The sequence below is a fragment of the Leucopleurus acutus genome, assembly GCF_964270905.1.
Source record: "Leucopleurus acutus genome assembly, chromosome: 5".
NCBI lineage: Eukaryota > Metazoa > Chordata > Mammalia > Artiodactyla > Delphinidae > Leucopleurus > Leucopleurus acutus.
The window spans coordinates 26,135,489-26,152,446 of record NC_139147.1 but is presented as its reverse complement, the minus strand read 5'-3'; the positions used below and the strand labels follow the sequence as shown (position 1 = coordinate 26,152,446).

Sequence of the window (16,958 nt, the reverse complement as noted above, 5' to 3'; positions counted from 1 at the left end):
CAAATTAAAAAGTTGTATAGACATCTAGAAAGCCACAGGAATCTTATTTTCTGCTTCTGAACTCTTGGGACAGAGGGAATATTAAGTATCAAAGAAAGATTCTCACAAAAAATTAAGAAATTGTTAGATAACAATTCTAAGTATAGACTCCCTAATTGTGAAAAACAAAACTTTTCATTTGGGTCAATAATTTAAAGAAAATATACGGACACAAAAATATCCACTGAAGCTAGCAGATAATAAAATATTTATTTTATTGTTGTAAAATTAAAAATAGTAGACAAGCATATGTAGTTACAGTTCCAAAGCAGAGCAATACAAATATATAAATTATTGCAGTTTTAAAAGGAAAATATAACAGCCAAGTAATGTCTAAATAAACTTTTTTGAAACCAACTTGGTTTTCATCACTGCAGCTTCATTTTCTTTTCTCAAAGGTCTTAGACAATTTTGTACGAATTTCTACTCAAGTTTAAAGCAACATTAACACACACACAAATTGTAAAAGTATGAATGGCATTTAACAGAAGTCACTACTGAACACTTTCTAAAATGCCTCTTTTGGAGGCAGTAGAATGGAAATAAACATTCTACACGTTTGAAAGAAGAAACACACATTTACTAAAATTCCCTTTGCTTTCTGTGCAGTTGAGGGAAGTTCAACTAACACTTTTTCTGAAGGGAGGGTGGAGGGCAATACTCATCTTCATGATTTTTAAACTTTTTAATTTGGTAGGATTAAAATTGCGGACTAATTCAACATCACTGAAATGCATTAGTAATCTGGATTATTTTAAACTAAAAAGAATAGGAAAGCATATGTTACAAACTAGGTGCTCAAGAAATCTCAATGCTAGAGACTTGCTATGATATGGTTCATAGCAAGGTGACCAAGCTGCTTAATAGGTTAGACTACATTGCCATAAGGGCAGTTATGAAAGGATGAAGTGAATGAAAATACTTAAGACGCTGGACAGATCCTTGTTATTCCAAGCACAGTATTACAGCCCCCCTCCAAGATACCTTTACTTGTGCCAGAGCCTTATTACCTTATTATTTTGGTAATAAACTCTCTCCCACCCCACCACCACAAATTTCCTCAAATAATTATTTCTACCAACCTAAAGTTAAAAATGCAATTGAACACTGAAATGAAATCAATTATCTTTGCTTTTCAGCCACATCTGAACAAAAGATATTTAAAAAAAATCTATTTGTAGAGTACTAAACTTTCTATTAAGTACTTAAAATTACTCACATATCTTACTTTAGCATAAAAATAACACTACAAGAACTTTACACTGTACCATTTGAAAATTTTTTATGTCATGTAACTTAATTTTATGGTCACTAACCTGAACCTCCTATGAAGCTACACAAATAATTTCTTTAAAAGTTCCTACTGAGGTTTTGAGCATATACATTTTGTATTACATTTTACAACATTAATAACACTAGCAGATTTCTTCCAAAACAAAACAAAATAAAGCCAAAACTGGTAAACATTAACACTCATCCCAAAATATTAAAAAAAAACCCAAAATGCGGCAAAAACTGACCGAAAGCCTCAACATTGTAAACACCTAGGTAAAAAAAATATAAAAACAAAAAAGAATGAACTTTAAACCATTTTCAGTGGTAAAGAATACAGTAAAATAAAAAACCCGAGAAATCTCAAGATGCTTGTCAAGATGCCAACAACAAAAGAATATATTTTGACTATATTTCTGAAATCACTTTCCAACATGAATTTCTTTTAAAAACAACCCTCAAATGCATATAAAAATGGGCACTTTGTGGTGAAATGAACATATAATTTGAAAAACTAACAACATTTCTCTGCTCCAACACTGTGTGTAAGCAACTACATAATGGAAAGAAACACTATCCTGCTGCCTGCATGCATCATCTATTATTGGTCTCTTAAGTGCATGCCTTTAAGAAAAAAAAAAAGACTAATTTGGATACTAAGTACTAGGATCAAAGGATAATAATCGCAAAGTAAATAGGTTTTTAGCTTAAATAAAAGGCTGCAAGCATTTTAAATCTTTAAAGAGAACAATCTTGTGTGGTCAAAATAACTTTAAACAACTGATGTTTTAAACTTAATTCAACTTGTCTAATTATGAAATCTAAAGTGAAAAAAATATTAGTCTTATTTCACTCCCTTTAGTCACATAAGCTGTGAAGATGTCAATAATGGCTGATTAGCAGTCTCTTTTTTTACCATTTTTGAAACTAAAGGTATATGTGAGGTTTTCTTCTAAACTTCCTCAAAAAGTACTAACAACTCTGCAGAAAAATAGCCAAGCATGGTAACCAATATTTGCGGTATTTCATGTTCTCTGAAAACTCAACTCTATCCCTTACCCTTATTTTAGCATATGCAATAATTGAATATTCAAGAAAACTAACATAGGAATATAAAATAAGTTTACCAAATATTTGGATAAACTGCTGTGCAAAATACTTTTTTCAAAAATTTTTTTTAACTAGGATATCCTTCCAAATTAAGTACTAGTGCGAGTACCAGCACCACAGGTATTTTTTAAGAGCACCTTGCCTTTGAAGGGCTTAAGTAAGAAATATCTAAATGGAATAAATTAGAGTCCTCAGTTAAGACCTTGGTATATACGCCCCCATCCAATTGTGCCAAACTCATTAGTAATGCTATAAATTCGCCAGAAACTCTAAGAAATAAGCAAACACTTTCTTTGGATAACACTGTTATATTTGGGACTGCACCATATGGCTCATGTTCTGGCAACAAGCTACTACTTACATCAAAGGCAACACATCCCAAACTTTTACGACTGTCCCTAAGTGACCTAAATAGAACCACAAATGTGTAGAAGCACCCTGGCTGGGAAGATTCTTAATGAATTATGTCAAAAAGAGTAAAGTCAAATTTGAAAATCTGACCATAACAACGAAGCACTGAGATACTTATCGGCTTCATCAGGAGATGTCTTTATTCAACTTATAGTTTATAAATTTTGATATTGCACACATTCAATTAAAGCTTATCACAACTAAGGCAATGCATTCCCACTCCCTGGATTTTTTTTTTTTTTTTTTTTTTTGTGGTACGCAGGCCTCTCACCGCTGTGGCCTCTCCCACTGCGGAGCACAGGCTCCGGACGCGCAGGCTCAGCGGCCATGGCTCACGGGCCCAGCCGCTCCGCGGCATGTGGGATCTTCCCGGACCGGGGCATGAACCCGTGTCCCCTGCATTGGTAGGCGGACTCTCAACCACTGTGCCATCAGGGAAGCCCCCACTCCCTGGATTTTAAATTCATTCTGGGTGACTCAAAGGATTGAGAGAAGTTGAAAACATCTTTCAAAAGCTCCCTCCGAAAAGCAGTTATGTCATATTTCAAAGAAAACAAAATCAGTGAGATATCAATTGATATCCTCAGGCAAATTTAACACATTTTAGCGTTACAAAAAGTTGTTTTCTACTAGATTGAGGTGATTCTTTGCTTAGTCAAATACTCTTTGTGTTCAAGACTAAAATCTGACCCAAACCAGGGCAGGCTGCCAAATTTAAGGCAGAAGTTATTCATATCTTTATGTGTGAAACTGCCAAGTTAATGGGCTTTTCTGTGGATTCTTTCAAGCAAAGGATCTTACCTCATAAATACATTCTAAGTACCAGTTGAAAACAGAATTTAGAGCCCATTTTAATTCTGCATTGGTTATAGCTTTTACTATATTATTTGAAAACTTATCTAGCTGTTTGAGACAAACTATTTGTTCAGAATTCTTTGGAAACATGATAGGCAATAAGAGTATCCTCTTAAAAATGGACTTTTTTTTTGAATTAAGAGTTCTGTTTTTCTGTGACTAGCAATCTTCTCTTTTCCTTTAGATTCTAAAGTTTAGAAAATGCTTTCTTTGGGCACTACTTTCAGTGATGTTGATAACAGAATTTGGACAGTTGAAGGATTCTTGAACTTTTATCTTAAGTGGTACACAAAATGATTTTAATTTTTTTCAAAGATAGGACAACAATTTCATGGCATATTATATTTGAAGATAGACATTACATTTGACTTGGAAGTGAGACTTGACTTAAATTCTGTCCAAATCTAACACATCAAAGTCATTAGGATGAAAGTAATAATGACGTAGAATAGACTTTTACTTCTATGGAGACAAGCTGACATACAGAAACTAGATTAGCATTTTCTTCTTGGACTCATAACTGTTTTTGTTAGAAAAAAATAATGTCTTTTATTTTCCTGTATATTTGCTTTAAAAAGTTATTAATTCCTCTTTCATAAGAGTTATTAGAAGTCAAAACAATTCAACTAGATAGATTTCTATGCCAAAATACATTTATCTTTGGAAAATAAGATAACAGCTGTAAAAACATTATTAAGAGAATAAAATGCAGTGATCTGAAATATGGGTAACATTCACACATGAAAGTGTAAATATAATATACAGAGCCATTCAAATACACATTTATAAACAGAATGAAAAGGTACCTAAAATACTATTTTTATATATAAAATTTTCATATTAAAATATTGCTCAATAAATAAGAGGTGATATTATGAATTCCATTTACCTCTTAAATGTTATCTTTAGTAGTTTAGACTAACCTAAGAACTTTGTTAACCTTCTGTTGTTCTGACAGGTGAATTACATTAAACCATGTTTAACAAAGTCACACTCTAACAGTATATTTAAGTAGTCACATGTGGTAAAAGTTAGGGAGGGCTGTTTAGTAATTATGGGAAAAAAGATTTCCCAAATGAACCAAAATGATTAACCCTAGAAGACTAGAGTGTAATGATCTGCTTTATTTGACAAAGATGTTAAACACTGCCTTAAGTTTTGCAAATTTAATGACCATAAAATAATTGACCATAACTTTCTTCAACTTCTTCAAAGTGTGCATGCCTGGCAGGCCTTAGGAAGGACGTGTAAGTTTAGAGTTCAGTTGTTTATGGGTAGGTGTGACTTCATTCCCGTTCGTCCCATTTGCAGACACGGTAACTTGGAATAGTTCTTGAGAAGCTGTTCGATGGCAATGTGGCGGACATGGAGCTCTGAGGCCAAAGAATCTTTTTCTTGCACTTGGTGGGCTAACTCTTCAAAAACTTCTGTAAAGATTTAAAAAGTAGTTCCATTTTTAGTACACAGAAAGCTAATCTATGATTTATATTTCAAGTACTTTAATTAAAATGAATGCACTGGGCAAATGTTTGCAATGAAAGTAGTTTGAAACCAAGGAAACGGTTGTGTTTTGATCATCCTAGAAAGTTGTATGCTTTGCATAGCCAACTGGAATACTGTTTTTCTTTTCTCCATCAAATGAAACTTGAGAGTCAAGCAATGACTTAGAGATGCATAGCAGAAATGGCAGTTACAACTACCTCTGAGATACTTTTCTCAATCTGAACAGATAAACAGGTTCAATCAATTTCTAATATGACTTATGGACAGTAAAGTGCCCATTAATACCCAGGTCTGGAACCCCCCCTAAGAGGCTTTGGAATCAGACTACCGGAGTTTTGAATCCTTGTTCCGACTCTCACGCGTCTCAGGCAAGTAACTTAAACTATGTTTTTTTTTTTTATATATAAATTTATTTGTTTTTGGGTCTTCGTTGCTGTGCGCGGGCTTTTTCTAGTTGCGGTGAGCGCTTCGTTGCAGTGCTCGGGCTTCTCATTGCAGTGGCTTCTCGTTGCGGAGTGCGGCTCTAGGCGCACGGGCTTCAGTAGTTGTGGCTCGTGGGCTCAGTAGTTGTGGCTTGCGGGCTCTAGAGTGCAGGCTCAGTAGTTGTGGCACACGGGCTTAGCTGCTCTGTGGCATGTGGGATCTTTCCGGACCAGGGCTCGAACCCATGTCCACTGCAATGGCAGGTGGATTCTTAACCACTGCGCCACCAGGGAAGTCCTAAACTATGTTTTAATTTCTTCTTATATATAACCTCGATAATGAAAGTAAGCACCTCACAGGTTTATTGTATTAAATAAGATCATACTTGTACTTACCGCAGAATAAGTACTTGATAAATATAAGGTGCTATTATTATTATCTTATTATTCTGAGAGGGTGTGTGGTCAAGAAAGACTACTAGCTTTGGAGTTAAAGACAGGGGTTATAATCCTTAATCTGTTACTGACTGAAAGCATGATCTAAGCAACTAAGGCAACTGCAAGCAACTTAATGTCTCTGAAGCACAGTTAGTTTTCTCACCTAAATGGAAATCAATTGCAGGAAAAAAAAAAAAAGAAACAGTTGGGGAATTTGAACACTGTTTCAGCATCCTATTTGATGATGTTAACAAATTACTAGCCATTTTTTTTTAAAGATGTGATAGAGGTTGTGATTGCCTAAAAAATGATGTTATTTTTTTGAGAAAATCCTACACTATTTACGGACAAAACAAAATGTTGTCTGGGATTTGTTTTAAAATAATCCATGCTGGTGGTGGGGGTGGGTCGAGGGGAATGGGTGCACGCAGAGATGAAGGAAAATTAGCTATGCTTTTGATTATAGTTGAAACTGGGAAAGATGGGTCAACGGTTCCACTATACTATTCTGATTACTTTTGTGTTTAGAAAATTTAATAAAAATTAAGAAAAAACGGGGCCAATACCACCTGCCCTAAAAGAACTGCTAAGGAGCACACCTGCACAGTGCCTGGTACAATAGTAGGTAGCCAAAAACATGTTAGTAAGAGGTAGAGATTAAGTTGTCTCCGTTTTCACCTAAAAAAGAACCTATTTCACCTGCAGTTCATAAAAAATAATAAGAAGAATTCTTTTTGCTCTGGAAACTCGAGCAGGTTCTAATCCCATAATTTAAATGCAGGTGAAGCTAACAGGGGATTTTCTGTATCAAAATTTGCACATGTAAAAAGCACTGACACTGAGTCTTTACCCTGTATTTGTTGTCGGAGCTCTGCATTCAGTTGCTTTACCTCACCAAGAGTCATCGAATTCACTGAAACATGAAAACATATTCATTATTACCATGACAACCTGGGAAAAGACGTTATCTACACCACCAACACAATATCCTATTTAAAAGAAATATTTGCACTTATCTTCCCACGTAACATTCTGCAGGGCCCCAAGCTTCATTCATTAACTCCTAAAGTGTTGAGTTTTCAAGTTTTGACCACATCCCACAGTAAGAAACATTTCACTCCCAGTCTACCTCCACCTGTAATAAAAGGTTCACTGAAAAACTCTTAGCATTAGGTCCAATGGTTTCTGCTATTTCTCATTCTGTTTCAGTTTTTAAAAAGTGCTAGTCACTACCCATCAAGTTGATTTTGCTTAAGCACTACATGCTTCATGATGTGTAGCTTGAAAAACACTAAAGTGCTATGGAAATAGTTTGAAAAATCAATTTGTCTACCTAGCTATATAACCTTAGATAATTCATATGTAGAATCAAGGAGTTTTATAAAAATATACCCAAGCGCCCTTCTAGCTCTAAGATCACCTGATTTTAAGTCAATTAAAATTATCTTAGCTCCTATGAGTTTTTGAAGAAATAATATGCAGACTGAATGAGTCACTTTTTCCAAGTACACACATTACCTTTGGCCTTTAGTGAAATGTCAGATTTCTGCTTTTGAAATGCCACCCCCAATTAGTCTTGTAGGGATTAGCAATGTGCCAGTGTGTGTTTGTCAATGGTTGAGGCTGTACTTCTAAACTATATGAACCCTGAACTTTCCAATTCACAGTTGTTGATTCCATTCCGTTAATAATTTAAAATGGCAAAACAAATGATGGGCCTGCAGAATTCCAATGGTTTAGGACCTACTAAGGAATATTCCAAAGAAATGACGAAGAGTTTTAAGACATCTCATTTTTTGCTAGGGTGAACCTGTCATTTAAATACTGTATTTACCAAATCTATAATATCACAGCAAAATTCTTGACACATCACATATATAAAACATATAAAACTCCAACCTTTACCTTTTCTCCCTATTTTTACTTACATTCTTCTCTGCTGTAATGTGGATGCTGGGTTTGGACATTAGCCTCTGGATTAGAGACTGTCTCTTCTTTTTTCTGTTCCTCGTTGTGACTATGAGGCCACAATTGACTATTGTGGCATAAAGTGGCACCTGAATCTTGTAACACAGCAAGCCCAAAGTCCGTATTTTCCCTCTGTTCCAATATTCTTTGTGTACAGTTTGAGAGGGCACCTGCATTTCCATCTATCCACTTTGCAGAATACTTTGGTACTTGGGAGTCAAACTGTGGGAGTAACTTTTTATCTGGCTTATGCCTGAAATTAAACAGGTGATGCTGGGGATTTTTAGAACATTCAGAATCTGAATCCAGATCCTTATTTTGTGCATACTGTACAATCCAGTTTATCTTCTTACTCAAAATGGTTTTAACTTCTTCATAAGTACTTTTTGAAAGCTTAGATCGAGGACACTCCTGGTTTGCAATCAAATGGTATTTTTCAAAGCAGTCTTTATGGCCCCTTAATGATTTGGTGTGCAAGAGATTAGATTTTGGTATTCCTAAAGAAAAAAAAGAAACAGAAGACTTGAGACAGTTTTGTTTTTTATAAGGTGCATTGAGAAATACACATCTTAGTAAAACACAGTCACTGATAATTTGTAAATCAGAGGAAAAATGCTGAAGAATATTGGTATTAATATAAAATACAGACTAATAATTTATGCTTCAATTTAACTATTCAGTAAATTCTGAATAGCAGAAATATTAAATTCTTATGAATAGTAAAGCCTTTCTAAGGGTTTAATGATTCAATTTCAACCTCAGCCCAGAGGCATGTTGTTGCATAATATTAAAAAATACTACTGAACCAGCAGTTTACATTTACAGAATCTTGGCCTTGATATTATAGTGCTTTCTTCACTAATCCTCCTGAAGTACACACTTGAAAAAAATTTCTATTATAGGCTCAATAAGAGAAATGCTTGACAATTTTTTGCCCAACAAAAAACACAGTAAATCATGAACTTAAGTTATTAGTTATGTTTTTACTGGGGAAAGATAAACCAGAACCAGAAAAATACACATTAATATAAGCCTCAAAAAGTCAATGAACTGTTTATTTTTTTAAGTAAGAAAAGCATCTAAAATGTTTTCACATGTTTGATACTTATTAAAACTTTATCAAGATAATTTTATCTCTAGAAGAAATGCATTACACACAATTATTACTCATATAGCAACACATTCAGTCTACCAAGATACAATAGCCAGTATAATTCTTGAACTCACAAGTGTTCATTATGCACCATAAATAATGGAAATATTCATATTACATGTTTATGTTTCCCAACTTTTTAGTACGGCTTAAGCATACTATCTCAATTGTTTTTTAAAATACAGAATACCTTTTCAAATACACAACACACTTCCAAATATAGAATACATTCATACATTTTCATAAGTTCAAACCATTTAAGGTCAAACAGCAGTGCTTTTATACTGAAGGTGAATAAGGGATGTGGAACTGAAAATTAATGCCTGCCAGAATTAAGCAGTCTAAATCTGCTTAGCTTTGAAAACAGAGTAAGTGGAGAGCCACTCAGGTGCTAGGTTAAAAAAAAAGTTTTAGCTGACTTCGTCAGAAAAAATTACATTCTGTATTCACCCCTTGTTTTAAAAACTGAAGTTGTAACAGTTTTATTAACTGAACTGCAAATGCTGGCTAATACTAAGATAATGAAGTATTTGTGCTTTAATGGCATTAAATCAGGTACAAAAGTGCTTGCGAATACTAATTTGTTCCAAAATGACATAACATCAGCCAATGGTAGGTCCTGCTAAGACTGCCAAAACCAGTGCTAACTGGGCTGTCAGTTCCCTCACAAGTAAGCTATGGGGCACACCTCCTAAACACTAACAGTCTAAGCAGACGAGAGCCAACGACTCTCACCAGGAAAACTCAACTATCTCAGCCTTGTTTCTTCCACTGAGTGTAAAAACTGAACTTAAACAGAATTTCATACACGTTTTATTTACCCCTTTGGTACCTGTACTGCAACTGTGTGTGTATATATTTTTTACCAGTTATTGTCTGGTTGGGTCAAATTTCCAGCAGAATTAAAATATTTAAGTGCAAAACCTCACAGCTGTATTTCAAAACCTGGTAAATTAACATAAAAAAGGAAGTTCACAAACCTTGATTAGAATAAAAATATTAAAAGTATTGTTATTATGCATGTTTCATATCATAAGTAAGACAAAAAGGTAGTTAGTATCAATTATAGACAAAATAAGAAATACCTCCATTCTGCTGTTTGATTCTAATACTTACTGCTAGGCAGAGAGAACGTGATAGCTTGCTTACTTTACTAACTTTGGAGGATTCATTAAAGAGCTTCCTTACTCTTTATAAACTCTCTTAGGGCTCACTGGCCTAAGATGAGGCTGACGGCTAGCTAATCCCTGAAACAGTAAACAGTCTCATTCTCACTCGGTCCACTGCCACAGCACTAATCATGTAGCAATGCTTTAGCTGAATCTAAACACTGTAAATTGTTTCTCCTTTACTATGTATGAAAGGAAATCCTTCAGCATATAAAAAGGGTTCTAAACTAGGCTACAGAAAGGCATTATTTTTTGCTGTTTTATATATATGTGTATATAGTGTGTGTGTGTGTGTGTGTGTGTGTGTGTGTGTGTGTGTGTGTGTGTGTGTGTGTGTGTGTATGTGTGTGGGGTACGCGGGCCTCTCACTGTTGTGGCGTCTCCCGTTGCGGAGCACAGGCTCCGGACACGCAGGCTCAGCGGCCATGGCTCACGGGCCCAGCTGCTCCGCAGCATGTGGGATCTTCACGAACCGGGGCACGAACCCGTGTCCCCTGCATTGGCAGGCGGACTCTCAACCAATGTGCCACTAGGGAAGCCCTTGTTTTTTCGGGTTTTTAAAATTTTATTTGGAATGTTCAGAAATTGTATTAAAAAAAGATAAAAAATTATATGAAACAAATTTCCTGATGTACCCCACAGCTTCAACAACAAATCAGTATGATGGATGTTTATTTGAAGACTAACGTGGGCTTTTAAAGATATTTTTACCCAACGTTGCTTCTTAGTAATTCCTGTAATATAACTTTTTGTTCTCCAGAAATAATTTTTTAACTGTTACTTAAATCCCCAAATGAATGCTTGGAACCCGGCAAGCACATGATTATATGCATATTGGTAATCTGCTGAGATAAACAGCAAGTCAGAGAACTACAATATTCAATTTAATGTGAAAATACATAGATGTAAAATAAATTTCCGATTCAGACACTCAGGTGAAAAATCCCCTATAAAAGACATAAAAAAGTCATGTCAGGAAGAGTTCTGAATGTGGGAAATATTTCTACTTAGATGTCCCATAGGCTTCTGAAACTCACCCTGCCTAAATGACACTCCTCTTCCTCCATTTTTACCACCCAAACCCAATCTTCTTCCTGAGTCTGGTACCACCACCTGCTCAAGGAAGAAACCTGGGTGTCCTCCTTGACAGTTCTTCCCTGCACCCCCATCCCAGATGTTTTACTGTCCATCTTAACAGATTTTTTTCCCCCTAAAGTCCAGCAGTACAGCATATTAAATCCTCCTTCACTCCATTATTACTCCCACTACATTATCTGGGTCTTCCTCACCATCCCATCTAGTTCTCACTTCCTCTAAAGAAGCCTTTTCTAACCAGTAACATCTGAGTTAATCACACCAGACTGTACAGTTGCTTCTTCACTGGCCTTTATCCCCTGCTAGAAGGTAAGTTCTGTGAGAAAGGGGACCATCTGTTTTATATGCATCCTTATTGTCATAGTGCCTGGCACACAGCAAATACTCAAGGAAAATTAAATGAATAAAGGAAAATTAAAATTATATTAAAAAACAAACCTAAAACTTATTACCAGTTATTATTTGAGGTCTACTGCCATGAAGTTTTGCCCATCCTAGCAAGGTAACTAGGATGTGCAATTAGGCCAGGCTCTCAGAAGTTAATTAAAGGCATCTTCCAGTAAAGTTACTCCTATGTTTATAGTTTAACGTGCCATTAGTCCCAAGAACTAATGAGTGGCACTGATACAGAAATGGCATTCCTGTGGCATCATTCAATCTGCCATACAAAATCAGGAACTTCTATTCAATTACATATTTTCATTAGAAATGTACATACAGTGAATATACAAGAAGGCTATTTTATGTATACTGTAGCTCATTCATCCAGATCTGTACCTGTAACTTCTTTAGCTCACTAAAAATTTAAAACTTGAATCAGTTTTAAAGTTCAATTTGAAAATGTTTGTCTTATAAACATAGCTTAAAATATGCAGTAGCAGAAGAAACAAAAAATTTAATACACGGACTACTTCGTATACTTGAACAAATTACTTTTTAACCTAGAAAAGAATGTGAGTAGCCCACTTAATTTGTATCAGCAATATAGGTGTCATTGTATAAACTCCTGAAGTGATTTTGTTTTTTCCACTTTATCAGTTCGAATATAAGAGTAACAACCACTGCTATTATCAGAGATCCCAGTGAGTTTCCCAACTGACTTTACAATTTTAATTGCATTTACAAGTGTAAACCGCTCAGCAGCTTTTGAAAGGGAATGAATCTAAATGCAATTAAATAAGTTGATACTTTTGAGAACCTGAGTTATAAGTAATTTTCAAACCAGTTCAACAAAAATTGCACTAAAACTTCCTTACTAATAAAAATTGAGGGCCAATATAATTGACACCTTAACTATCATAAAATCTTTAAAACATATCACAAAGATGTCCATGTAACTGTGTCTTGAGTTCATGATTATTAGAGAACCAAGACCTTACTTGGCAACTGTAATTGCTAATATTTTTTAGAAGTATGTACTAGTTTCTTCTGGATAGAGGCTGTTTAGAAATTTATATAGGCAGTACATTTCTTATTTATTTATTTATTTATTTTTGGCTGTGTTGGGTCTTTGTTGCTGCGCGCGGGCTTTCTCTAGTTGCGGCGAGCGGGGGCTACTCTTCGTTGCGGTGCGAAGTCTTCTCATTGCGATGGCTTCCCTTGTTGCCGAGCACGGGCTCTAGGCACGTGGGCTTCAGTAGTTGTGGTACACGGGCTCAGTAGTTGTGGCTCATGGGCTCTAGAATGCAGGCTCAGTAGTTGTGGCGCACTGGCTTAGTTGCTCCGCAGAATGTGGGATTTTCCTGTACCAGGGCTCGAACCCATGTCCCCTGCATTGGCAGGCAGATTCTTAACCACTGTGCTACCAGGGAAGCCCCTAGGCAGTACATTTCTGTATGAACAGTGGTATTTTAAAAAGTTAAGCTGTTTCTATTCAACAGTTTTCTTTTTAAAGTCTTCCCACTTTCATTTCTGATTTTGTTACACCATTCTCACATACTTTGAAAACCCTCCCACTAACCCATCTGGCATGCTATCCCCATTTTTATTCTTTAAATTCCTCTTTAGGATCAATTTGTTTTAAGAAAACTCGGTTATACTCATAAAAGAGCAAGAGCCACTCAAATGTAGATCTTCCTGTCTACCTATCAGTGTCACCCTTTTAAAACAAAGATATTTCCATGCATATATTTAATATGCCTATTGTAGTAACATAATTTTTCCTCTCACAGGATGATACTCTCAATGGCACTAAAAAATAGCCACAAAACCCAAAACACTTAAGAGTTCTATGACGTGTCCCATTACCTTCTGCTTTTACCCCCAGCCTCTTGAAGAAGATCTTATTTATGATTTGGTGGTAATTATGCACTTTCCCTGATGGTTCCCTAGCTGGTCCTGTCAAACAGTACCATCTCTCAGCCGACTACACTGATGCTACATGCCTTTTATTTCACACGTTCTCAAATATCATATCATCTGACTGCCTTACGCATATACACTCTCTGTCAAAGAGTATTACTCTCTGTCAAATTCCTTCTGAATTTGACTACTATATTTCATTTCTCAAAGGACTGGCTTCATATAATTTGGTATTCCATAGGTAGAGCAAATATAATACAACCAATAGTTGGATGTAATGCTGTAATACATGTTACCATATCAGTAGGAGACTGGAAAGCTCTAAGGGAGTAAGCACTTCGACTTTTACTACAAACTTAAAAGAACCAGAATTAGAGAACTGGCAGTATTAGTTTTCCAAATGGTGGGTTTGTGTGTTCTTTCTTAATTTTTAAATAAGACAAGATAATTTAGTTATAATTTAAGTTCCAGGTTGTTAACAGGCTGTGAAGAAATTTTAAGCACACTGCCTTTAGACATGACCAACATCTGTGCAACAATTCACGCAGTACTGCTTCAAAATCTTTTTTACGGAGGCTCACATTTTGCCCAGAGTAAAGACTTTTCCAAGAATTAAGGTGTTTTCTTTTTATGATGATCTTATCTTGGTTGCTAGGAAAGGGAGAACAAGCACCTGCATGTTTACATGTTGCCCATATTAAGCCATGTTTATGTACTTCTTTAAGTAACTGTTAACTGTAAAGATGGAGGGAGAGCTAAACTTTGTTGTACTAAGAATGAAAGGACTGAGCTGTTATGCCTTTGATTTTGAGGATCAGGCTCCCATTTCTGATAAAATGACTAGAGGAAAAGTTCTGTAAGTAGAGGTGGCACACCCACAGCCTGAAGTCTGGATCCATACTGCAGCAAGTTAAGTTTAGCCTACAAGTGTTTTTTTTTAAAAAAAGATTCACTTACAATTTTCAATTTCTTGGTTTCTCTTAAAAACAAAATCAGAAGATCTGACAGCAACTGGCTAGTAATGAGAAGCAGCTACTGCCTGAACATTAGGTAAGTGCTCTCCAATTCAAACAGTCCTTATCCTTCCTTTCATGAGTGTGCAGGAACTTGTGACCTAGCAAGCTCTGCAGCCATGTTGGTTAGTGACTCTCACACTATACTCAGACTCTGTGATGACATAGGTCTGGATTGCTTCTGTGTAAATAATGGTTGTCCCAATGATGCTTTGACACCCAAAGCGACCAGGCTACTCTGCATTTGATGATCAAGCAGCAGCCAAGCCATGATTCAAGAAGAGTTATTACCATTATACCTACTGCCGGTCACACATGCAGTGGGAGGATGCTCAGATTGTCTATCCTGTCACTGACAAAAGGCAGATCAGCCCGAAGGTGGGAAGGCAAGGATGGATAGTTGGAGCACCTACTTCCTTCCTTAAACCCACAATAGGACAGGCTTCTACCTCCTGGAAAATTTTACCAGTTGTCCTGTGTGCCTTAGTGAGTACTATGATAAACAGTGCTCCTTTCCCCACCCCCTCATGCCACCTACAGTCTGCCGCATTCAAATACCCAACAGTGTATTACTGGCAACTGTACTAAGCCGATATACAGATGGGTTCAGCAACTTGCTTTTTCCACATTTTGAGAATCACTGCCTTAAAGAAAGACATACCAACAGGTGGTCTTTAGACAGCATATTTCTGCTTAGGAGATGTTTATGCCATTTTAAAATTTTTGTGTGAGCTAAGAGGATTAAGCAGTTGGTCAAAGCAGCTTAATCCAATAAAGGAATTATAAGGGCAAATTTCAATCAGCAAAGCGTTCAGAGAGATGATGTTAAAAGATAAATCTCAACCTCAAATAACCAAGGTAGCCACAGCAGAACTGAGTTCTTTTATTGATGGATACATAAACTGCAAATGATGTGTCAAAAAGAAAACCTTTCTCAGTGAATTTTACTTTTTCATTATAATGGTTGGGAAATTGGGGAAACACACCTACATAACAACTGTTTATTACTAACAGGGTACAAAAAAATAACAATCCACACTCAGTTCTGCTCTCAAACTTAGCTACCTGTTTTAACAAGAAAGGTCCAATAGAACTCTCTGTGAAGATGGACACGTTCTCAATCTGTGCTATATAATAGGATAGCCACTAGCTATATGTGGCTATTGAGCCTTTGAAATGTAGCTAGTATGACCGAGGAACTAAAGTTTTAACTTTAATTTTAATTAACTTAAATTTAAATAACCAAATTGTGGTTAGGTTACCATATGGGACAGGGCAGCTTGTCCATAGGTAATTGATGAAGTGAAAGGGTACTTGGAAAAAAATATGAATGGAAGCTATCCATGTTCAGGATAATAAGCTCACAGCAGCACAGAATATAAAAAGCTAAAATTGTTTTTCTAGCACATTAAAATATATTATATTTAGACTATAATTTTTAAGTGGCACAAAGAATTAAGTTATATTATAAAAAATTTTAAGTCAATAATCCAGTTGACCCAAGTAACCCTCTACTTGTTCCATTTTTCTCCTAAATAAAACTTCCCTAAAAATAGGCAAGGTTAAAAAATATACACATTACCTAAACAAAAGACAGTCTGGAAAAAAGGCTCTCATAGTAACACTGGATGAAAGAGGATAAACCACTAAAACAAAGGAAATTTATGGGTTCAAAAGCCAGAAATGTGATAGCCATATGCACTCTGCCCTTTATCTCCTGAACTGCCTGCCATCTGCCCAGTTAAGGTTTTGACTGATTTATTTTCTCACAAATAAGAAAAACAAAATGAAAAGCTGTCCTGCAGCTATTTATAAAACATCTGTTTTGCATCTCAACTTCTCTGCTTATATTTGAATCACTGTTCCTGAAATTCTAGTTGACTATTCCTTATCTAAATGCTTTATAGCAATATCTATTAATTAGAGATTTACTAGCAAGTGAATTTGAAGGCATTTATAATTTAATTACTACTACAGGTAGTAAATGGTAAAAATTAAGACATGGGAAACAATCACTACAATTCACCAACCATTTGATTAGAAAAACTAAAGATTAAAAAAAGGTGATAACTGATGAATCATACTGTAAAATATTAAAAAAAATATTGTGACTGTGTATTATAATTGAATCATAGCAATTCTAGAGTAAAAAGAACTTTGATTAGAACAAAGGGTTTGGAGAACTAGTGTACAATAAAATCATTCCATG

The 16,958-nt window shown here is 35.6% G+C and overlaps 1 protein-coding gene across 2 annotated transcripts in view; it reads right to left on the bottom strand.

Moving 5' to 3' along the window:
- Positions 1-298: 298 nt before the first annotated feature.
- LOC309962154 (protein EURL homolog) overlaps positions 299-16,958 on the bottom strand; it is a 31,187-nt gene continuing 14,527 nt past the window's right edge. The window contains exons 3-5 of one of the 2 annotated variants that reach the window (XM_082839769.1): positions 7,979-8,515; positions 6,901-6,963; positions 299-5,114 (exon numbers count right to left, since the gene is read on the bottom strand). In XM_082839769.1, coding sequence (XP_082695895.1) covers positions 4,948-5,114; positions 6,901-6,963; positions 7,979-8,515 — 767 coding nt within the window. In that variant the 3' untranslated portion in view covers positions 299-4,947. The remainder of the gene's footprint in view (positions 5,115-6,900; positions 6,964-7,978; positions 8,516-16,958) is intronic. The other variant, XM_082839770.1, reaches the window with a different exon arrangement.